The sequence below is a fragment of the Oreochromis niloticus genome, linkage group LG9 (genome assembly GCF_001858045.2).
Source record: "Oreochromis niloticus isolate F11D_XX linkage group LG9, O_niloticus_UMD_NMBU, whole genome shotgun sequence".
NCBI classification, from domain to species: domain Eukaryota; kingdom Metazoa; phylum Chordata; class Actinopteri; order Cichliformes; family Cichlidae; genus Oreochromis; species Oreochromis niloticus.
This window is the reverse complement of record NC_031974.2, coordinates 16617851-16642418: the sequence shown is the minus strand read 5'-3', so window position 1 is coordinate 16642418 and position 24568 is coordinate 16617851. Positions and strand designations below refer to the sequence as shown.

The following is a 24568-nucleotide window of genomic DNA, read 5'->3' as shown; positions in this document are numbered from 1 at the left end:
TGCTTTTTAATGCTGTAAAGTTGAACTTTTTAACATGGGACTTTTGTAGTAGGCCTCAGTTGGCCAGTAGACATACTGCAGGTTTTAAAGCTCCCATTAGCTTGTATCCATGTACAGTATATTTCTGCCTGTTCTAACAGCCTTATACTTATTTTTTCAAATGATTATGTGTCTGTGTCTCCTTTAGGTCTATGGTGCCGCTCTTACAGCTGATCTCCCGAGGGTCTCCCATGTCCTTTGAGGACTCCAACCGCATCATTCCTGTCTTCTATCTCTTCAGCTCTCTCTTCAGCCACTCTCTTATCTCTGTGCATGACAGCGAGTTTTTCGGACATGCAATGGAAGGTAATAGACATAAAAATCTGTTTAACTTGATATAATGGCATATCTTTGGTTCTCTAGTAGTCCTCTAAGTGCCCTGTTTTATATCTATGTTACATATTTTATTTGATCAATAAATATTTTGTACAGAGTTCTTTGGGCAGGTGAATGTATGACCGATTAAGCTATATATCCATCCCATATCGCTTATTTCCCGCTTGTAACAAAATAATATATCGCTGTTGTCCTCTGTTTTCAGCTGTCACAGATGGTGCAGATCGATATCTGTAAAAGATAGCGAATGTATTTTCCCTCTCAACAGGTCAGACGCAGTCCTCCATGATGCCCTTCACGCTGCTAGAGCTGGTGACTTTGTCTCGCTGTCTGAGAGATGCATGTCTGGGTATCATCAAGCTGGCCTACCCTAAGACCAAAGCAGAGCACAGAGAGGAGTACATGGCTGCCTTCCGTAGTGTGGGGGTGAAGACGAACACCGAGGTTCAGCAGCATATCCAGGCCGAACAGAAGCGCTGGGTGCAACTCTTCAAGGTAAGATGTGTAGTCCTGTCTATATGTTATAGCATTTTTTTTTTTCATTTTTGTTTGTCTGTTTTGTATTTCTCATTATGTCCAGGTAAAATTATTATCTTCTTCATTTTCAGAGCATAAAAACCTATGACATTGGTGCCCAAAGTGCCCATTCAAAAAAAATTTAAAGTTAAATTGATGGAAAACAAAAGTGTATCAAATAATGGGAAAAAATATCAGAATTTCTAAAAAGCAGAACTTTCAAACTTTGCAGTTCCTACAGTTCTCTAAGTGCATCATGGGAAAAAAAGTCATAAACCTGCTTTCTCACTGTGTGGCAAAGCCAGTGATTTGAAAACTGAAGTTTTGAGCAGTAAAATGTCAGAAAAAGGCCCACAGAGTCTCATTGTTGCGAAAATATTTTTCCTTTAACCTGCTTACACGTGTGTTTTACCCTAAAACACGAGGCAGGAAGTGAGGGCACAATGTATCTCAGTAGATATACCAGCGAGAGAAATTTAGAAATTTAGTTAGTGTTTTAAGATGAAGTTTTTCTTTATATTGAGTAGAAGATTTAAAATTTAGAATAAAATTGGAAACTTTTGAGTGTTTGACACCTAGACCTGACCATAATCTTTTCTGGCCTCGGGTGTGGGCGTATTTTCTGTCATCGATAAGAAAAACCCAGAGCAGTCATGTGCAAGTAGGAGTTAGGAGCACAAAGCACCATAAGGATTCGTGCAGTATCTCAGTAATTGGCTTTCAGTGCACATATGCATTCAGTGAGCATTACATATTCTTCATGAGTCCTTCCTATGATCATGCTAAATCTGTTTTATTGATGTCTGTTCATCAGCGTGTTAACCGTGAAGCATGGCACATTAGCGTTGGGCCTAACTGTTGTGTAGTCCCTCTGTGCATTGAGGCAAGAGTGGCCTAATGCTTGTCCATACCAGTGGAAGCTAAGCATGTATGCATGAACAGGCAAAGATGAGATGGAGCACCAGAGAGGTCATACGCTGATTATTTACCCAGAGGAAATGAGGCAGAAAACATCTGCAACTTAATCCTAGTCTCGATTCCACATCTTCCTTCCACTTCTCCTCTTTGCTTTTCTCCATGAGAAACTGTTTAAGCAACTTTGTTCTTGGCCCTTAGACAAAGGATTTAAAAGTGAACGCTGGTGTTCTCTGAAAGGTGGTGAATACGTGAAGAGCATGTCTGGGATTTTCATAAAAGATCAGCTCAAAGGCCTCTTGTCAGCTAAAACGACCCATTAAAGAAGTGGGGAGCAGGGGAAATGCATTTTCCAAATTGAACGGTGGGATTTACAGTCGGTTTAACGCCACTGACCCCTAACACGCTAATGTTTGGTTCGTGTCATCAGCTGTCCCTCCCCATCTTTTATCACCTCCATTGTCGAGCTATCTATTTAATTGAAAGAAGTTAATTGAATGAAAATGATCAACTAAGCTTGTATTAATATTGCTAATGGAACTTTCTTCTTGGCTATGTTTGGAGAACGATGTCACGCCGGAGTTTGGGAAAGGCCCATTAAGGTTTGCACTTAACCCGATGGGCTAATTAAGGAATGCTTATTCATTCCCAGAGTCAGGGGGTAGGTCTGCTCCAAACCCATCGTCACGTGCCTCTTACAGCATTTTGCACTTGCCATTATTGCGGGCTCTGGTTGCCTCCCAGTGATTGGCCAAGATTGATTGTTGCTCTATGTAAATGACATGCTTTAGAAATGAACATTTCGATTGGAATAATCTAGCTGAGGTACTATACGGAAATTGACTGGCTGCGAATGTTACATCTTCATGCAAAGACGTGCATGTGATTGTTCAGTAGGTGTCTAACTCGGACTTGCCATAGCAACAGGGGAGCCTCTTATTAACATTTGAGTCATTAGCAGACTGAAAAAGCTCTAAAGCCTTTCCAGACATGGGATATGTAGCATTTTAGGCCTCATTAGTTTGCTAAAGTGAGGGCATGCTGTCATTCAGACATAGGTCACTTTGTATGTTCACAGAGACAGACTCGCAATGGTTTCCAAAAGACTTGTTGCATAAGTGAAATATAAAGGCACCATTTAGTGAAGTTATTTCCTACTCTGTCTGCTGCAGCGAGAGATAACGGGCCACGCCCCTCTCGCACTGGCTCAGCGAATCACAAATCAAAAGTCTGAATTTATTGCAAATTAGCAACTGAGTAGGGATATGTTATCGCTGTTTAGGTCCAAAGAGGAAAAAATGCTGTTGCAACTTTTACTGAAAGAGGCCCCGTTTCTCATCGAGACATGAAACATTCACATGGCGTCGGAATAATTCAGTTTAATGATACGAGTCTCAATCCTTCAAAGCATTATGCATTCGGACAAAGGTTCAGTAATATCAGTGTAACCAAATGGAAATATCATTGCAACCCTTCGCCCTTCTGCTACAGCTCTGTGATCCAGTGCTGCTCTGCCTTTTGCTTCCTCTGTCCGATGGCTGATGTCAGCAGACCTCGCCAGTAATTAACAGGGCTGGACGTTGAGGGATGGCGCAGGTCGTTTTTCTTTTATACTCCCCATAAATGGCGCACTAATGGCTAAATTCTCAAATTGCTTTTTCTTTTTCCTCCAAGAGGAGGCACCTCATCCTACTGAACAGCCTATACGTGAAAGAAAAAAACAGCTGCTCTCCTTTGTGAAAATAGACTTGAGCCGCGGTTTTTAAGAATTCTTATAGGGATGTCATACTTAAAGATGTTAATGTGGTATGTGTATGGATATGTGTGTGTCTTTGTGTTTGATTTCCAATTCAGGTCATCACTAACTTGGTGAAGATGGTGAAAGCTCGTGACATCCGCCGACCCTTCTGTCCGGCAGGTCACTGGCTGTCAGAGGAGGTCAATATCCGGGCCGATAAGGTATTTACCTGTCATCACAGCTGTTTGGTTAATTGCTACACTGCGTATTCTGCAAAATATTTGCATTATTGTGGAATAAAAGATATTCACAGAGCTGTTTATTATGTGCAGTGGTTTAATTTCAATAGACAGAATTATAAAATGAATGGCCGTAAAATTTCCTTCTACACTCATAAGGGTAAAATGATCATCACAACATATTTTATCCCTCCTAACAAGGTGAAGACATGTTTAGAGCAAGTAAGAGGAGTTTCATAAACTTCAGCTTCTTTTCTTTTTTTTGTTGCACAGAAGAGCATAATTTCAAGAGGTGGTAACAGAATAGGCATGTTCTACTGTTTGTACCTGAAAGGTCAATAAAAAGAATTCTAAATTAAACAAAATAGGTATGTGTATACCACAGCTGTAAAAGTAAGAATAGTTTTTTTAAGCAAACTTTACAAAGACTTCTTATTTTAAAGATGTTTTGGGCTTGTAAAGTCACCTGTCACCCTTATTCTGGCCCGAAGGCGCAGGCAGGAGCTTCAGGTTCGTCATTATCTTCCTCTCTTTTCTCTCCAGGTCACCCAGCTGTACGTCCCATCTGCAAGACACGTGTGGAGAACACGGAGGATGGGCCGCATCGGGCCACTTCAGTCTACACTGGATGGTACTGTAATTTCTGCAGTTGTTAGGTGTTTTTTTTCCCCTTACAAAAAGATGGATGTCAAATTGAGCCCCTGCACCTTTTTCTATGTCATCTAACTGACCTTCATATTTATCCTGCCCTGAAATTGCAGAATAGCCAATTGTTTATTTGTCATCAACTGGAATGACTAGACTCTTAAGCCTATTATCATCAGTGCTGTTTAATGTACACCACACAGCTACTCCATTGGCATTTGGCAATGGTTGAAAATTTAGAAGCACATAATGTTTGTGTCAGCTTGATAAGTAGTCCAAGAAATCACAGTAATTGCTGTCCAAAGTCACCTTCTCTGTGTTTGCTTTTCATATATTATGGAATTGTGCATTGAAAATGTATCTGATAAGAGAAGTTTGAGTGTAAAATCATGTTTGTGTAAAGGAAGTGTTATTGCTGATCGTCAGTAGAGTCTTCCTCAATGAGTGAGATAAAGAGATAGAAGTAAATTTCCAGTACCATAATGTTTCCTTCACAGGCCTTCCAGGGATGTGAAAAGAAGCTGCAGAAAAGTCATTAACCTTCCCCATTCCTACCAAGATATATTAACCACATTTTCTCTTCATTGACTCAATTAGGCACTCAGGAAAGTACACTGACGTCGACACGGGGCTTCATCAGGCTCACTTTGGGTTTCTGTGAAGTACGGTGTGAAAACAAGCTGATAAAAATGTGTGTATGATCTACCCAGTGCCACTCAGAGGCCGTATGGGATAAATTCAATTAGTGTGAAAGTACCTGATGAAGTCAGCCACATCTGGTCCACGTGTTTGTCTGGCCTTTTCTCATTTCCTTAAATGGACAGCCCCATGGCTGATGAATGAGCAATGTATTGACCACTCAGAGGCCATATTTCTCCTCAAAGATGGAAACCTGATGGGAAAATGCAGATCAGATTGACTAATTGGGCAGAATAATTGAGCTGCAGTGGACACGGAGGAGGGTGAAGAGCGGTTTAGCTATTGTAGCGTTTTTTTTCTTCTTCTGTGGGCTAAACAGTCTAAACGCCAAGTTTAATACAAAACAAACAGCAGCCTAATGGATAAAGCCCAGCAGGTGGATGGACAGGTCACAGCTGGGTTAATTAAAAGGCTGTAGGGTGGAAAGGTATTTAATGGTTGGCCTGTGGACTGCGTTTTAATCATAATGCTTAACAGTGAGGAGTGATTATGTTAGATGAGTGTTACAGAGTGATGTTGGAGAGTATGCTTCCAGCTTAAAAACCACTTGGCTGTTATATTACAAATATTGTGTATTAATGAACAATTATATTGCACATACTGAGAGTTAAATCCATCGGCTAAACTTTGTGCTGAACATTGGGGGGGGGTCAAGATCTCTGTCTAAATAAATAAATAAATCTGGGTAAATTCCCAGATGATTAAACATGAAACTATTTTGCTGGTACTAACTGAAATGAGTAAAGAAAATCAACAGCCTATTTATGCAAGATAATTCATCATTTTATTGGGGGGATTATACTGGTTGAGTCATAACCCCCCTAACCCCTCTGGAAATTACGCCCCTGGTTAAATCTGAGAGTCTTGAAGTTATTTTAAAAAAGCACAAAGTATTTAGATCATGAGTTTTGAGATTGTTTTTCTGTGATTTGGACAAAAATCGCTAAATAACTATTTTGTATAAAAACAAGAAGAAAGTGCCTGATTCCCTGTATTAAAGCAATCGTTAAAATATCGAACACTGTATATTTTTTTTAATTTTTTTTTTAGTTGGTTTAGAGCCTCCACAGCTGTCTGTGTCCGAGGAAAGACATCTGGCCATCCTCACCGAGCTCCCATTTGTGGTGCCCTTCGAGGAGCGAGTGAAGGTACCGCACCGCTGCTCCATACTCAGCTGCACCATAAGGCTTTGAGTGTTGTATTATAGTGATTGCCTTTATATAGTATACATATAATGCTATTAAATTTGCTGGTTATTTTGAGAATATTAAAGATTGCCAGTAAGTATTTAACACTGTGGTAACAACTCGAGTGCAGCGCTTTATGTCTTTGTAGCTACATTCATATTTTTTATTGATTGGAGGTAAAAGTGGAGAAACAAAAATCCATTTTTGTTTCAGTTATCCAGATACATATGTGGATTTTACCCATCATTGGGTAGCAGCGCTTTGCTTTTAGGAATTATTCATGTTTGTATGCTCAAAATCTAAAGCTCTCAATCGAAATGCAGTCAAAATTATTAACAGGATTAAACATTTTATAACTCCCAGGATTTGTCACTGACCCTGTCACCGGGTTCATGTCTTTCTTGTAGATCTTCCAGAGGTTAATCTTCGCCGACAAGCGAGATGTGCAGGGGGACGGCCCGTTCCCCGACGGCATCAATGTCACCATCAGACGCAACTACATCTATGAGGATGCCTACGACAAACTCTCTCCAGAAAACGGTACTGCGTGCGCCGCTACAGTTTCAATAAAAGAAAACTGTAATCCGTGCGTTATTTTGTGGGTAAATAATGTGAAGCGTCATTCCGAGCACAAGAAATGAGGCGGCATTCTGTAGTAAATGCTGATAATGTTCCCGAAACTCTTGTTATGCTCCATTAAAATCTTAATATCAAGGATCAAGGTTTTGGTTAGCAGCAAAGATGAAGGTTGGCTCTCCTCCTGTGCAGAGTATTGAATTTCAGTAAAGCCTTAATTGTGGTCGCGATTATTATAATGGAGCGCATAAAAGCAGAATCAATTATTTTAAGTCACCTCTTTTGTGTTTGAATTTGAAAGGGTGCTCGAGAGGGAGCAATCTGATTAAAAAGAGTAGTAGGAGACCTGGGATAAAGACATGATCTATATCATTCATGTGTGTATATACGTTATAGCTGTCTTGATTTATTGCTATACATTAATTATTCTGAAAGATGACCTTTTACAGAATTTGATTATAATATTCTGCAGGTCAAGAAAGTGTTTTAGTGCAAAATATCTTTGTTGGATTAAAACACACAGCACATCAGACTCGTGGGAATATATACACCTACTGTCCATTTCATTAGGTACACCTTGCTAGTACTGGGTTGCCTTCAGAAATGCTTTAATTCTTTGCGGCACTGATTCAAAAACATGCTGGAAACATACCACTGAGATTGACATGTTGACATGTTTGCATCACACAGTGGCTGTAGATTAGTCGGCTTCATATCCACGATAGTAAACCCATGCAAATTGCAGCCTCAGTTTCCCTTTCTTAGTGGACAGAAAACAGCTGCAGTGGCACCTGGTGTGGTCTTCTGCTGCTGGAGCCCAACTACTGCAAGTTTCAGTGTGTTGTGTGTTCAGAGATGCTCTTCTTCTACTGTGGCTGTAATGAGTAGTTATTTGTGTCTGCCTGAAGCAGTGTGACCATTCTCCTTTGAACTTTGACCTTATCAAGGCAAATTCATGCAGACAATTACCCCTCACTGGATATTGTCTCATTTTTGGATCATTCTCTTTAAAATCTACAGATGACTGTGTGGGGAAAATCCCAGCAGATCAGCAGTTTCTAAAATACTCAGAAAAGCCCGTCTGGAACCAACCACCATGCTAAAATTTACTTAAATTATCTTTCCTCCTCATTCTGACGATCCGTTTGAACATCAGCTGGTCGTCTCGACCATGCCTGCACGCCCAAACATATTGATTTGCTCCCATGTGATTGGCTGATTAAATATTTGGCTTAATGAGCAGTTTCCCTAACAGAATGGGTGGCAAGTGTATACATTAATACTGTTTATACATTTTCTGATGGGAAAATAAGTTCAAGCCTCTAAAGGAACCTTTTAATATTTAATAGATGGATAATAATAACAAGTCAAAATAATTGCAATTTTATTAATTATTTAAAAAAAATACAACCAGTCAGCTCAATAAAATGTTCAAGTTTTAGTTTTAATATAAAGGTGACATCAAAATGGAACAGCAATAGTTCCTGTCAGCTGCACTGAGTATGAAATAATTTAGTCATTGTATAAATGGTTTCACAGGGTTACTCAGAAGGTCACTGAGGGCGAAAATTAGGAAGAAGGTAGAGGAAGTTATGTAAGTGAATGTTTGCAAACCTCCACTAATACGATTCTGTCAAAATGGCCTAAAAATCTGGACTCTGATCTTAACTTTTCCAAATTTAAAGTTCTGTGAAAGTTGTTGGGCCTCTCTGCTCATTTCTTCTCCTTTGCTGTGAGGCATAGATTACTTTGATGTGTTAATCACTGTTTTTTTATATACATTTAATTGTTTCTATTCACAACAGTTTATATTTTTGCTTGCAAAACTGATTTCCTGCTTAGAACAAAATAAAACTACATAAATATAGGGGTATTTAAAACAATGGGGGTCATCCAGCTGATTACCAGGAAGGGCATGTTTGGTAAACACAGTCACATTTAATTTGTTAGCTCATAAAAGTACTTAGAAAATAGTCAGCAAAGTTTAATCGGGGGGAAAAATCAGACAACAGATGATTTTAAGCTTTAAAAACATATGAAAGTGTATTTTTTATGATTAGAAACACTGAATGCAGTGTGTTGCAGTGTACACGTGATGTAAAAAGCAGCATGTTGTGACTGCTGATCCACAGGGCTGCCGAAGAGTTACAAGAAACTCAGTCTCCTAACTTCCAAGAGTAACCAAGGTCAAACCGAACTTTAAAATAATGATGCAAGAGTTCAGTTTTGTCCTGAATTATAACAATCTCACACCACTTACATCACAGGAAATGGTTTGTTTCCTTATATGCCTTTAAGCTAAAACTATTGTTTTAAAGCTAGGAGCTAGCTTTGTTGTGAAAACCTCAGTTTATATGCTGTTCTCTCAATTTCATGGTAGAAAATAGGTTTGTGATCATAAAAACTGACAACATGACCATTAACTGTTAGACTGAAGATACTGGCAGCGTGTCTCAATTAATTTCCCTGCTGGAAATTACTATAAAAAGTAATGTGAAGTGAAGAATAAAAAATCTCTGAGATCTTCAGGAGGCTGTTGGTGACATTTATGGAGGGAAAATAAATTCAGTTTACTGTGACCGTGAATGTTATCAGAGAGCGTCTTTAATATTTATTCTTGTTGTACCTTGATGAAATCTTCCTGATGTCCCGTGTCTTTTTTTTTTTTTTAAGAACCGGACCTAAAGAAGAGGATCAGAGTGCACCTGCTGAACGCTCACGGTCTGGATGAGGCGGGAATCGACGGCGGTGGGATCTTTCGCGAGTTCCTCAATGAGCTCCTCAAGTCGGGCTTCAACCCCAACCAGGGCTTCTTCAAGACGACCAACGAGGGCCTGCTGTACCCCAGCCCCGCTGCAGAGATGCTGGTGGGAGACTCGTTCACCAGACACTACTACTTCTTAGGCAGGATCCTCGGAAAGGTGAGCCTCCAAAGTAAAACACTAAGAAATATTAACCTAAATAATGGAGGAGTTTGTCAAGAACTTAAATCTGGCACTTGCGCAGGTTTTATTTTCATTAATTAGCAGTTTGCGTAATCTGTTGATTGCATTGTTTTTCTGCCTCTTTCCTTGCCTGATGGCACTATTTATTAGAGCCTAATGTTTCTAAATCATCCCTAATGCATGTGGTGGTGATTGTTTATCAAGATGCCTCCTTCAGGGGAGTGCGTTGTTGGGAGGGGGGGTATCATCTCAGTCTGGAGAAGAATTACCTCATGACAAGCGGTCGCCTCTCAATTAGATCTTCCATTAGCCGATGATTCCTACCTCTTGTTTGTGTAGTGATCACATTTGGTTGGCACTAAATCAGCAGCTCGTCAGAGACAGGACATAAATAAGCGTTCAAAGCATGTGGTAATAGCATTTTGATCTCTTTTACAGTCAGGAACATCCAGGTCTCTTCTCTCTTGCTCGGCCCTAGATGGTCCAGTCCACTTATCAGAGCTCTGTAACTCCCCCCCCCCCCTCTCCTTTCTTCTTCTTCTCCTCTGCATTCTGTGGAAGTGAGACATGATCAATCAGCAGTTACAAGCTCCCCACCCCTACGTCTTGCAACATTGTGCTCCCCGGAGCTAATGGTTCAGGCAATTAGGTGGTGGGAAATTAATTTGAATTTGACTTTCAATTAACCTTACCTTAAGTTCCTCTTTCTCCATAAAAATGGACGTTTGAGTGGCCACTTGAGAGGTGTATTGATATTTGTTTAGTGCCGTTACTGCCCGGATAAAAGGCAACCGTTTATATAGATTGGGATTGCATCACCGCTGCTGCAGTGTGCACAGTGCACGGCGCGGCTCAAAGGACACAGGAGATTAATATTGTTAATTAATGTCCGAGGCGTGCCATTGTTGTGGAGGTGATGTATTACAGGCAGGAGTGGCTTGTCTGGGGGTACTCACTGAAAGTGGATTGAACATCAGAATAGAGGCCGGCCATCATCCTTCTTCCTCACTTGTCCACCCAGCTGACAAGCTGAAAGATTTAAGCCACAAATGGGAAAACATGAAAACAGGTTACTTTGCTGCTGCGGTGGCATCGCTTCAAGATAAAGATTAAAAAGTTGCGTTTAATCTAGATGGGAGCGTGCTTTTGTCCAAATATCAAGATTCTCTTCCAGCCTCTTTGGAAGTGGCCTTTTCTCTTTGTGATCCTACCCAAACACCAGCCCTCTGCACAGTCTCCTCTCTGACTGATAGTTCTGCACTGCTGATTGATAGAGATGCGTTTGGAAGGCATTATAATTTTATTGATTTTTAATGTTGTAAATTAAGGAGTTTATTTGGCAGCTAACAGAATGCACCTGCAATGTTGTTGGCATTTATTCCACCTGATGGTGCCGCGATCTGCTTTAATTGCGTTGCCACTGCACTCACTTATATTAAAAGGGCCTGGGCCATAATAATTAATTCTTTCCAGCCCAAGTCATTTTGGCACAATTTCTGGCAATAAACACTCATAAATAAAGTAAATGGCATTGAAAAAAAATAAGGCTACAGGTTTTTTCCATATACTTAATGCTGCCTCTTCCCGGCACAAGTGTTATTGATAGGTTTCAAGGGGCCACGCGGCGCATATGGTCTGAAATGAGTCGCGGCCACGAGAGAAATGCTAAGTGGATTATTTTGCATAAAAAATAGACAATGTTTGGAGTTGTGCAATTAACCTGTGTTTAGAAAATAGCCGTGATTTATGCTTGCGTGTGTGTGTGTTTAAGATGCATGCATTATGGAAATCCTCTAGATTTATAATCCATTTAGCTGATGCGGTCAGGGTTTTTAGCGCAATCATTTATAAAGACCTGTATATTTTAATGTCTCCAATGGGCTCTTTTTCGGACTATTCGAGTACATTAGCTTTTCGTTTTATGAGTCACCTGCCCGGCTGTGGTACTTAATGGCATTTAAGGTCAAGGTGAGAATTGGCATTTATAAAGTTTGAGCCCGGTGAAGCAGAAGCGTGTGTGTTTGTGGTAGGTTGTTTTGTGTATTTTCAGATGTGATCAGATTAAGTCTCTATCACTTCGTTCATTGCTAGGAGTTTCAGGCAAATGTGATATTTTGTTATTGTTTTTTTTTTTTGTTTCTTTAATATGTGCTTACTAGCATTATGGTTGCTGCTGGAAGCAGACTCTTAGTTATTTAATTGTGGTGTTTGATTCAATGAAACAAAAAAAAAAGGCTGAAAAACGCCAAACACTGCAGTTCCTCTAATGGCCACTTGAGGCTACCTCTAAAAGTGAGTAAATCTTCGTAGACTCTCATGATAAAATGCCCACCTTTATTGTGGATAGGGCCTTATCACATCTGCTTTTGACCTGTCCACTGCTGAATAATTTAGGAAGGGACATATTTGGTTTGTTTTCCAAACGGTACAGTGTACCCGTTCACCTGGACTGCAGTTTGAATATATTTGGCTTCTCTGGTTGGACAAAGACAAACTCTGAGGGAGGGCACGATTGATACAGGGAAATACATTTTAATTGGAATGGAAATCACAATTAACTCCCAGTATTAAAAGTTGAAATGTTGCTTACTGCTAAACTTGAATGGATTTGGTGCGGTAAAGGTAGATTTTATGCTGAATGCAGAAAATATTATACAAATTAATTTTGGGTTTTTGTCAAAAGGTTTAAACCCTCAATTTAAAAACCCCCCAAAACAAAACATAATTTCGTGGCAAATTATTTCATGATTCAGGCTTTAAGGGATTAACATCAACATTTTCCCGCAGGCGCTCTATGAAAACATGCTGGTGGAATTGCCCTTTGCGAGTTTCTTCCTGTCCAAGCTTCTTGGAACCAGCGCAGATGTGGACATTCACCACCTGGCCTCCCTGGACCCAGAGATGTATCGCAACCTGCTCTTCCTCAAGAGCTATGAGGGTGACGTGGAAGAGCTGGGCCTTAACTTCACCGTGGTCAACAACGATCTGGGAGAAGCTCAGGTGACCGGGGTTGGGGACAGGGTGGGATTTAGTTGGATAAATGATTCATGTGTACTTTTTTTTTTTTTCCATCTCTTTGTATCCTGGTCATGTTTAGCCGTCTCTCCTTCCTCCTGTTTGGTTTCTCTTTGTGGCGTTAATAATTCATTTCCCTCATAATGTACCACTTTTCAGCTCTGAAAGAGATAAAGCACGTCACCGCTGTCACCCTAAGCCCTGCTGCGGTGCAGCGAACACAGCAGCTCTGTTGACCGTTCCACCTGCCTTTCCCCGAGAAATTACCTCACAGCACGCCTGACAGAAGCAGCTAGCTGCTCTTAAGCACGCCCCCTCCAAAGCTCAAGGCTCCGGAGATGAACAACCACCATCACCCTGAGTCACCTAAGCCCAGACCTGCACTCTGCACGGAGCTCCTGTTTACTCAGGGCCTTAGCGCGTCTTATTAGCTCTTCTCAAACACCTGAAATGGTCGAGTCACGGTAAAGCCCTCCTGGTCGCAAACACGACAGGGAAAACAATTTGTGAAAGATTAGGCACACACCCGGGAGCAGTCTGCCCTGCATTTGCCCTCGTGAGATAGCCAAAGCAAGCAAGATAACAATAGTAATTCTCTTACATTAGCACATAATCAGAATCCACTGTGAGTGAGAAAAAGACAGAAAATGATTAACTTTAAGTTAGACCACATACAGTGCAAAGGCAGAAGCTGAAAAATAACACAAAAAACCACAAGAGAAACCGCTTACATTATAGTGCGGTCTACCTGAGTATTGCGGCACTGAGCGCCTTTGTGAAGCTTATCGATCAGTTTTTGTTAAGAATGCGTCAGAGGTGCTGATTCATCACTGCTGCCGTTTCAGACAATAGTTTTTATTTTAGTTAAACAAATATCCTGTAAAGTGTTTATCGGTCAGTTTTTGTGACCGTCTGGATACGAGCATTGTTAAAAGCGGCGTTCCTGTTTGCCACGTGTTGGAGGTTTCTGAGAAAAATAACAAACACAGAAAAGAAACTGGTTCCAACATGGCAACCTGATCCAACGTGGCAGCTGAAAGTTGTTCACTGCAAAACGATGATGTTGAGCTCATTTTAGTCGAGCTATCTGTGACAGCGATGCTGAAAATCTGTGCAAGTCCATATTTTTCCTCATTCGGAAGAGTCTGAGCTGATAACTGGCACTTTAGGCAGAATGACTAGCTCGCTGCAGATAACACACTGACCAAAATTAGGAAAATTAATGCAAACTCAGTCCTGCAGTAACTTCAGATGAGATTTAATCCGTCGTGTTGATCGTCCTGATTAAAACGTTTCACCTTGCCACGTGGTGCAGTCTTGCAGTATTTGCAGGAAATGCAGTAGCAACAAAGGCAGTGAGTATTTTTTTTAAACCCCTATAATCAATTTATCCGAGATAGTAAAAGAAAGAGGAAATAAAGTTTCTGAAGTCACGTTTATACATGTGAGCAATTTAATTGTCAAAACACAAGATCTCATATCCCAAGACTGCGTTGGAAAAAGATGAACATTACTTCTTTTTTTTTTTCTTATTCCTGCCGATGCTATGATGTCATCGCACTGCCAGCTTTATGAACTGAGACGAGCACATCTTATCAAGTGCTAACTGCTCTAAAGCTAATGAAAAGAGGACACTGGGCCAAATTGTATTGGACCAGATGTTCAGTAGTCAGGCTATATTTGGAAACACTGAAGTGCACTTCTCCGCACACTTGCATGGAGAGAGCCTTACCTTTAATCAGAGTGCCGCTGAAACTATTTTAATTACCTTTGTGTTATTGAATTAAATCCTGCATGCTGCAAATAAATACTCTAACGGTCACCTCGCAACTGAAAAACTAAAGAGAAACTGAAGAACCGTGAAAGAACCGTGTAAATGCCTCGTGTGCCTTCTGATGCAGGTGGTTGAGCTGAAGCCTGGAGGCAAAGATATTCCTGTGACCACGGCAAACCGAATAGCCTACATCCATCTGGTGGCTGACTACAGGCTCAACAAGCAGATCAGGCCTCACTGCCTGGCCTTCAGACAGGGTCTGGCCAAGGTGGTCAACCTGGAGTGGCTGCGCATGTTTGACCAGCAGGAGATTCAGGTATTCTACACGTGACATAAATAACTCAACCTGAAGAAACATAAAATGTGTTGAAGAAGCTAAAAATATGCTTTATACATCTTAAAGGTTCTGATATCTGGGGCTCATGTGCCAATTTGTCTCGATGACCTAAAAAACTTTACAAACTACTCAGGTAGGTACAAAGTGCTTTATTTTCTTGTGTATGTTCTTTTCTGCATTTTGTGTTTTCTGCAAATTCTCATTTATAGCACTGAGAAATTTCTTTCCGTTCTAACTTTACACCTTCATCGTCTCCTTCAGGCGGGTATTCAGCCACTCACCCCGTCATCCAGATCTTCTGGGAGGTGGTCGAAGGATTCACAGATGAAGAAAAGCGCAAGTTGCTGAAGTTTGTCACCAGCTGCTCCAGACCACCGCTGCTGGGCTTCAAGGTGATGTGGACTTTCCCCTCGCTTCCCCTCCTCCTCTTCTTCTCTCTGTACTTGCCTTGCCCACCATTATCCTCTGGTTCTCCAACCTCAACAGAAGGGAGTGTTCCCTCTTTAATGGGCTTGTAATGAAAATGCCCAGACTGATAACAGCTTAGAAAATGATCGTTTTCAAATTAGCTGGCGATAAGACCCGAGTCTTATCACCACGTCCACTGTTGTTTTATAGTTCATGACCTTCCTCTGCTGAAGAAGTCTGTCTGTGGCCGCCTGAAAAAGCCTTGGCTGGTCAAATATTGCCGCTCAGAACTTGGTAGCCTCTTGAACTTTTCAACTTGGCGCGACGGGGCAGAAAGCAGCAGTTTTCTGCGAGATTAATATGCAAGGAAACTCCATCCATCTACTTCTGAAGACCGTTTGCTGAATCATTACCGCTAACCTCCTATTTCTGAAATGATTTCCTAATTGGAAGCTGTTTCGCTTTCTCACTGACTTGATTTGTGGGACACTTAAGTAGTTTGAGATAGGAGAAAAAAGGAGAAAGTGTTACTCTGAGCCATTAAACAATTTTTATGTCATACTTTGTCAAACCAGAAGGTGTAATCATGATATGATTGGTTTTAGTACTCCTTGTTATTGTCATCAGTTAAGAAAACTTGATTTTTGCGCTGTGGGGAGCAACGCTCTCCTCCTCTATGTGTTTGAGAGCTGCCTCCACCATTGATAAATATGACTGCGCTCCTCCCTCCTCCGCTCGTCTCTGGGCTGCAGAGGGCGGTAATTCCTAGGGAAGCGGCCCCTGACCTGGCCCTCAGCTCAAGCCAGCTAAGCTTTAATTAGCTGTCGTGATTCGGCCCAGGATTCATTAGAGGAGAAATAGCTCTGTCAAGAGAAGCCGTTTAAAAAAGATGATGGAAACTCTCCATTTTTCCCCCCCAAAATGATGGCTGCGGTAATGACACTTTCTCAATAAGCAACGATAGTTTAATACGGTAATTGTCAGAAAAATGGGGTCATTATGGCCAAACCCCTAAAGAGCCATTTAATCGGGCAAGTGTGGCCGCTGAGCCATCTATGCTAACTTTAAATAGCAGGATGAAATCAGGGTGGAGTAGCTCATGGGTTGGCCCGGCCAGTGATGGAAACGGTCCGTGTCACCGCCTGCGGATGAGGTGGCCTCATCGGCGAGAGGCTTGATTTAAAAAAATGCCAGCTAGACAACATGAAATGACCATTCCTCCAGCGTCTCATCCAAGGGTCAAACCGTGGGCTGATTTCCCCACTCGGTACCTTTCAAGCACTAAGATTATTTCCTAAATTTATACTTCCACTGTATTAGCTTAGCACTTAATGTCTCTCTTTTAACATTTATCCCCTTGTGGAAGTTGACAGTTATTGCTTAATCTGAATTGGTTTTGAAATTGGGATCATTACGGACACGTGTTGCTTCTCGCCTCATTTTTTTTTCTTTTTAATTTCCATGGTTTTTAAACGCCTCGGGGATGTAGAGATTTCTCTCTATCAGTTTCTAATCGAAGGCCTTCACTCATAAACAGGAGCTTTACCCGGCCTTCTGCATCCACAACGGAGGGACTGACCTGGATCGCCTGCCCACCGCCAGCACCTGCATGAACCTGCTCAAGCTCCCCGAGTTCTGCGACCAGCACCTGATGAGGAACAAGCTGCTGTACGCCATCGAGTCATCCTCCGGGTTCGAGCTGAGCTGAACTGTGCTGTGCCTCCAGACACGGACGCCACAGAGGTGGCTTTGGGGTGAAAGACTGAAAATAGACGAGGGGAAGCAAACCATGCACTGACTGATTTTACTGTTTGTGTGTGTGTGTGTGTGCGTGCGTGCGTGCGTGTGTGTGCGTGCCAAGCCGATGGTGAGGAAATGCTCCCCCACAGACTGAAAGAAGGGTCCTTTTAAATCATTTGAAATGTTGAATCCCTTCTTATTCTTCAGACAGATCAGCAGCTCAGTTAAATTTTGCAGAAGGTATTTTGTGCATACATTAAAAAAAACAAAAAACAAACAAGCGTGTAACTGAATGGAGAAATGTTTTCACCAAAGATTAAGCAGCATCATGTTGAAACAGAAAAAGGCAATATAACAACAGACTGGGGGGACAGAGTGGGGAGGACTGTAAAGCCACTTTGTGGTGTGCCAAGGGCTGCGGAGGTGGGAGGAGCTTTTGTGTACAGCCGTCATGAATTTTCACGTAGAAGTCGGTGAACCTGGAGGTTTTTGTGATTTCTCGAATTGTTATTATTCCTAGTATTAACCGTCGTGTCTGATAACGATACAGTAAGTGTGCACACGCCATCTGAAGAATAGAAATGACTTGTCTTGCTGGATGTTTGGGGAGGGGAGCACTGAAGGGTTTTTTTTTTTTTGTGAATATGTATATGTTTACAGCTGCTCTTGTATTATTCATCTATTCAGTATTTGTACAGGTTTGTTTTTCCTCTCTCCTTTTCGCGTGACGAGTTTCTGTTTTCACACACGTCTGCTTTAAGGTGAACGCCCCCCCCCCCCCTCTCTTTCCTCCTCCTGCAAGTTTGCTTTTTAGAGGGGGGAAGCAGCAACTGTGTCATGTTTGATGAGGCTTATAGATGATCAGTGTACCAACAGGCTGAAAAAAAAATAAGAGTGTATGGAAACAAATAAACCCACTTTTCTTTTCTTTTCGATTTTTTCCCTCCATATTTTCTTGTTACTTGTAATTTACAGTAATGACCGAGACATAAAACAGTGCTTTGTGGGAAAATCTCCTCTTGAGTTTTATGGCCTCTGACATATAATTAAAGAAACATCCAGTTAAGAAACACTGAGCAGAACTATTCTGGCCTTGAGATGCATTATCGGGCCGAGCACAAATTAAGATTGTGTGCGTTTGTCATAAATCTACCTGCCCTCTGATGCAGTGCAGCCCCTGAGGAAGATATCCATCCCTATTTGGACCGAGTCCATCTCTCCATCCTCGCTTCTCCGCCAAAGCAGCCAACTCGCTGCCCCCCTCTTCTCATACACCGCACATCCTCTGGGCCAGAGAACTCAAAGTGGTAATTGGGTCTTAAAAACCAGACTTGTCATTGAAATGAGGGATTCATCTCAATTACTATGAGATTTATTTAAGACTATTACCAAGTGATGGATTATAACTGACAAAGTTAATGCAGGATGTTGTGAATCATCTTCACTGCGTAGCATACTTTAGCTTGCTCATAGGATTTTTAAGGGCTAATTGAAGCTTTTAGGCTTGTTTATCTTGCAGCGGAGCGAGGAAGCATCAAAAAATCACTTGAGGGTGATTTGAGGGGGGTGGAATTGTAGCCTGCTTTCCAAAAAAAGATACCAAAGTGAGTGTGCCTGCGAAGCTGGCATGAAAACATGGATTTTAATTAACATGGAAGCAAACCTGAGGTTTGAACTGGCCATTTACTGAGCATTCTGACTGGGACATAGCTCCAGGTTGTGCATTAAAAGACCTTAGTTAAGTCTCTGCTAACATATTTCTTGTAGCAGATTGCCACCTGGTGGTCAACCTTTAGTACTGCATGGAAATGACTTTGAAAACACCTGAGGACCCTCTGGAAGCCTTTCAAGGTCACGAACAAATAACAGAAATATCAAAGCGATGAATTCATTTGTTTTTATGAATATGGCTCTCCTGGCTCTGAAGCCTGTGAAGGAAATATGGGTTTAGTCCTTTGGCATAGCAGTACATCAGGACAGGGAGTGCCTGTGCCGCCTTACTGCCTGTCTAGACATGAAGACTGATCAGCCCAAGCTTATGTGAGTTGTGGTTGAAACCTTTTGGGTGCAGTTTAAATTAAATTTGATTGATTTTTAAGTCACATTCTTGTTGTTGCCCTACTTTGTTACCACGTCAAATTCAGCCACAGTAAATAATAAATAAAGACACTTAAGTGAAGACTTTCAAAGTATGCAAAAGCACTGACCTATGCATGATACCTATTTCTGCTGTGATTCCTCCTGCTCAATGGGTGTAATTAAATCCAGACTGCCCTTAATGCCCAGTATAATTAATAGCTACCTGTCATTTTCATTGGGTCTTCTTTTGCTGGCAAGAGCTCCGGCCAGCTTTTACTGCAAAAACGACCTTCATCTTCCATTTAAAATCAATGCAGGCCTGTAATTTCAGCCTCACTTCGGTTTGAAACCGCAATAACCTGCCCTGCTTCATTTGACTTCTTTGGGTTAGGATGAGTTCAGCTCACTGCTTATCAGTTCCTCAGCTATGTCTTCTGTGTATATCCTAAATTTCTAAGGTGTGACTTGAGGGGAGATCATCTTTTTTGTTAAAATGATTGAAAGCCACTATGCAAATGTGAGAACTTCACCTTCTTATTTCATAGTTGAGATTTAGTGTTAAAAATAAGCTCAAAAATTGAGTCTGAGCCTTTTCTTCTAACAGGCTTCTTTTGACTGTTTTGATCAAACAGTTTTATAATATCTTATAATATAAACTAAGCGCTGGCTCACTAAGCCTTTTTCAGTATAGCAAACTCACCCCAACTCTTACACCCGTGCAGAGGCCTGACACTGATAATTATTTGCAATTAAAAGTTCCACTATAACAGTGCTAGTGTTGTGAGTATCCTCTTCTCATAGCAGGGAAAACAGGTGAGCTTACATGGAAACCTGTCCCTCCCTTCTCTGTGGTTTTGGATCAGGCTTATAATTACAACAGACACAGGTCGTATGTTTCTCGTGCCGCACGACAGATGGCGCAAAAAGCCGTTTGTCTGATTCTTTTGCTCCCTGAATGCCGCGTGAAAGCGCTTCTTATAATCCGACACGTTTCTGTTTGTTAGGGGATATGCGAGGCACGTGACAGCGTCGTTTCGTCCACTGTGCGCGCGTGAACAGCAAAGACAGTCTGGTGTTGGGTGTCATCGCGGATGTGTGAGCAGGTCACCGCAACGACGCTGCTGTCCACGCTCAATGACGTGCTGCTTTCAGGTGTCCCTCGGTGAAACGGGTGCCATCAAAATTACCATAAAACATGAAAGAAAAACAAACGACAGACTTTTCACATTTCAGCGTTTCAATAATTAAAAAATTAACATAAAAACTAAATTAAATAAAAATAAAATAAGTTTAATGATAGTTTTAGTTTTTGTCAGATCCCAGATCTTGATTGCTGGGGTATTCTCATGATATATATACACCATATAACTAAAATTAAATTGAACTGAACTGAACAGACAGGAGAAGAAAGGTATTCATTACAGGTATGCACAAGAGCATCTTTGAATGCACAACATGTCAAGGCTTAAAGCAGATGGGCTTCAGCAGCACCAGAAGACCACACCATGGGCTGAAGCTGTCAAGAACAGGACAGTTCACAGCTAGAGTTCACACAGGCTCACCAAAAGAGGACGATATATGACATGGAAAAATGTTGCCTGGATTTTATGAAGTCTCAGTTTCTGCTGTGACATTCAGATGGTAGGATAATTTTTTTAGGGGTAAAGATAAGAGCGTGGCTCCATCCTGCTTTGTATCAACAGTTCAGGCCACTGGTGGCTTGAATGTGCCTTTAAATAATTTGATTACATGTAAGTTTTTCATCTATTTTTGTTACTTATGTACAGTATAAAATGTTAAATTTAATGGAATCTGGTCAAATTATTATTTGATTAGTATGCATTTGGGTAATACCAAGCACATCTCCATTAATGATTGATTATTTGAATAAATAAACTTTTGGTTATATATATTTTAGTTGCATTCATATTTATTGAGGTTGAAAACTATTTTTTTTTTCTTTAAGTGTGGGGGACATGTTATTGGGGGTAGTTTGGGCCGCTTAGTAGCAATTGAGTATCTTATAAATTCCACAGCCTGCCTGGGTACTGCTGATGACCATGTCCATCCCTTCATGACTGCAGTGTACCCGTCTTCTTAATGGTTTCCAACAGAATAACAAACCATGTCACAAAGCTCAAATCATCTCAAACTGGTTTCTTAAAGAAAACAATAAGTTCACTGTGCTCAAATTACCTCCACAGTTCAGATTGCAATCCAGCAGAGCACCTGTGGGACATGGGCTAACGAGAGATTCTCTTGAGGAATGTGCAGCAAATAATTCTGCAGCAACTGTCGATGCTATCACGTTGACATGGACCAAAAACTCTGAGGAATGTTTTCAGCACCTTGTTGAATCTGAGGCACAAAAAATCATGTGTTGACAGTGAGTCAAGTGCTTGTGTTGTATTATCTTTTCTGAAGATTGTTGACGTATGTTATCAGAGGGCCCCATGTTGTGTGGAATTTGCTGATGGATCCGTTGAGAGTACATCTGATTTTTTCCAGCTTGACATTTTGCATGACATCCCTGTGATGGAGCAGTAGTAGACTTCCATTTGAAAAAAATCAGGCATCTTGTGAATAATGACGAAAAGGCAATGACCCTCTGTAAACGGGCAGGGGGAGCAGCAGTCATTATACCAGAGAAACAACCAAAAATTGCCACCAAGGGGGAAGGCGAGATGTTATAGGCATAGGCTTTAGAGATGACTTCAAAGAAGGATAACCAGAAAGGAGCAATTTTCAGACAGGACCAGAACATATGAAGGGAAGTAGCTGGAGTCTGTTTACATCTATCACATGGGTCTATGTTTGGAAATATTTTTGCTAGTTTAGCTTTTGAGAAATGTAACCTGTGTACAACACTTTGAATTGTATTAAGGAATGCCTTGAACATATAGAAGATGAATGGACCCTGGTAAGAGCCATATCCCACTCTTCGTACAAAATGCTTGTTTTGCAGGAACTGAGCTAAGAGGTGGCCGTGACCGATATCAAGCCCCAGTTATCATGTCTACAGCCGCCTCCACACATTCTTTTATGCTGATATGTCTGCAGGATTATTCAATTGGTAAAAAACTATAGAGTCTAGTGATCCCAAATAAAAATCTAACCCAACAAAATCCTTTAGTAAATATCCTCTCACTTGTCAATGGCAGTCATCAAGGGCAGTTTTGACTGATTACCTTCATTCAGCAGACAAAACAGCTACAACAATGCAGATTTTTTCCCCCTCATCATTTATAAATAGTTCAGGTTATTGTCCCGAATTCGAAAATGTGGCACAAAAACAAACCAATGGAGGCCCAGAAGAGTGCAATCAGATGAAGAGTTTATTAAGAACACACGCGTGGGAGGAAGTACACAGCATCACCTCAACATACTTCTTCGCTCAAAAATACACAAACAATTGCTTTTATAATGTCAGGGTTAACGCCCCTTCTTTCGTTATAAGAACATTATTTGCATCTTTTACAGTAAATGATCAATTTTAAGAGCTAAATGGAGACGCCGAAGTTCCTCTTTCTAGCATCTTCTTCCAAATATGGCGATGATTTCAGGCCCTGAAGGTCCCCGTGGACTTGTCCTCCTCTTTGGTACATCTTCTGTCACCTGTTACTAAGCAAACTCAAATGCAACAAGAAGCTGAATACATTCAGGCCTTTGCTCAGGCCTGTTTCTAGATTATATGTGTTATATGTGTTTTGTAGGCGTGTATGCAGTTTTAACCTTCTATAGCTCCAAGTCACTTACACAATAGATCGTCCGGACATCGTGCCGAACGAGGCTTACAACCTTTAATTAATTGACTGAGCTTCAACTCTTTAGTAAGCACAAAATGCAATGTGAGTATACAATGATTATGACCGCACCTGTAATAAAAGGTTAATATGGTGCCAGTATGTTTAAACATCTTAATGCCGTCTTAATGCTGTAGGTTATGTTATTAATGCAATGTTAATGATGTAGATTATATCGTAGCAGTAAAATAGTTTCTTTAATTCCACATTATCCTGTTGATAATAATAACATTTGTCACCGAGAAACAAAGCAAGTGTAAACTGAAGGTCACTTTTACCTCTCTATGTGGACCTGTGCTTACATAGTGATCGTCTACCCTATTTGAGCAATCAAAGTGCGTCTTACTAAAAAACTCATTCACCCATTCATTCAAGCACCTTTTGCCCTATAATTCACACACTTACAAGGGAGGCAATTTGGGGTTCACTGTCTTGCTCAAGGATACTTCGACATGCAGATGAGGATCGAAATATCAATCAGTAATTAACATTGGTAATAGCTGTAATTAAAATAGTTTATCACATTGACTGCTCTTCCTCTCTTTGAGAAAATTTGGTGCTTTACTTTGTGCTTATGAAAGTAAAATAAAGAAAACTGTTCTTTTTAAAAAAAACAAACAAACAATAAACTGGAAAACAGAGAAGTTATAATGCTATGAAGGCCACTTTGAAACCTACCTTTGTTTGTGGAAATGAAACAATAAAAATCAGCCCTTTTCAGCTTTTAGGTTTCAAAGTTTTAGTTAAATTTTGACAAAAAGCTGGGCGAAAGAAAACAGATGTATCCATGCACTGTTACATTCGCTATTTTCATCCACAGGTTTTTTTTTTGTTTTTTTTTTTAAATCAGCAAAACTAATACCATGAGGTACAGAGGATAGATTTCACATTTCTGGTAATGAAATATTTAAACATTATTAGTTTTTTTTTTTTAAATTCACAGTTTGGAAGCTTATTTCTGCCAGTGAAAAAACCCCTGAATTAAACAAAACAAACAACTACTTTTTTTGCCATATATAATTTAGAATTGGGGTTATTATCTCAAACTTTTTAAGCATCTAGTTAAGCATCTCAAAATTCTGACTTACTAAATCAAAGTTTTTGGAGAAAATAACTCAAAATTGAGAAAATAACTGAAATTATTCACTCAAAATTTTGACTTAGTTCTTTCTGTCAGTCAGTGGAGGAAACATAACACATTGCACAGTTTTACAATAATTGATAAACACAATTTAAAAATGCAAGTAACAAATGTTCATTTCCATTTAACACTGATCTAGTTTTCTGTCAGCAAGACTCAATGTAGGTTAAAAATCCACATATAGCTCTGGAGTCTGAAGTCACAGGTTAGAGACCTCTTCCTCAAACAGACAGTATGTGAAAAGCTACACTGTACAACAACCTGAAAGTGTTTTACTTTGACTTAAACTATCAAGACTTAGGAACAGGCCAGCAAAAGTAGAAATGTTATACCAGCAAATATAATTAATTCCCTAAAACAAAAGGGGTGGGGGCATATTGCAACCTGTGCTGGTGCCACCCCATGACACCCACCTGGACACGCCCCTGCACGGCCT

The 24568-nt window shown here is 40.7% G+C and overlaps 1 protein-coding gene across 1 annotated transcript in view; it reads left to right on the top strand.

Moving 5' to 3' along the window:
* Positions 1–18121, top strand: part of ube3c (ubiquitin protein ligase E3C) — a 28330-nt gene extending 10209 nt beyond the window's left edge. The window contains exons 13-24 of the mRNA XM_003439224.5: positions 188–345; positions 644–870; positions 3661–3765; positions 4327–4414; positions 6178–6275; positions 6722–6854; positions 9564–9811; positions 12623–12835; positions 14752–14940; positions 15028–15094; positions 15223–15353; positions 16907–18121. Of these exons, the coding sequence (XP_003439272.1) occupies positions 188–345; positions 644–870; positions 3661–3765; positions 4327–4414; positions 6178–6275; positions 6722–6854; positions 9564–9811; positions 12623–12835; positions 14752–14940; positions 15028–15094; positions 15223–15353; positions 16907–17077 (1828 nt within the window). The 3' untranslated portion in view covers positions 17078–18121. The remainder of the gene's footprint in view (positions 1–187; positions 346–643; positions 871–3660; positions 3766–4326; positions 4415–6177; positions 6276–6721; positions 6855–9563; positions 9812–12622; positions 12836–14751; positions 14941–15027; positions 15095–15222; positions 15354–16906) is intronic.
* The last annotated feature ends 6447 nt before the right edge of the window (positions 18122–24568 follow it).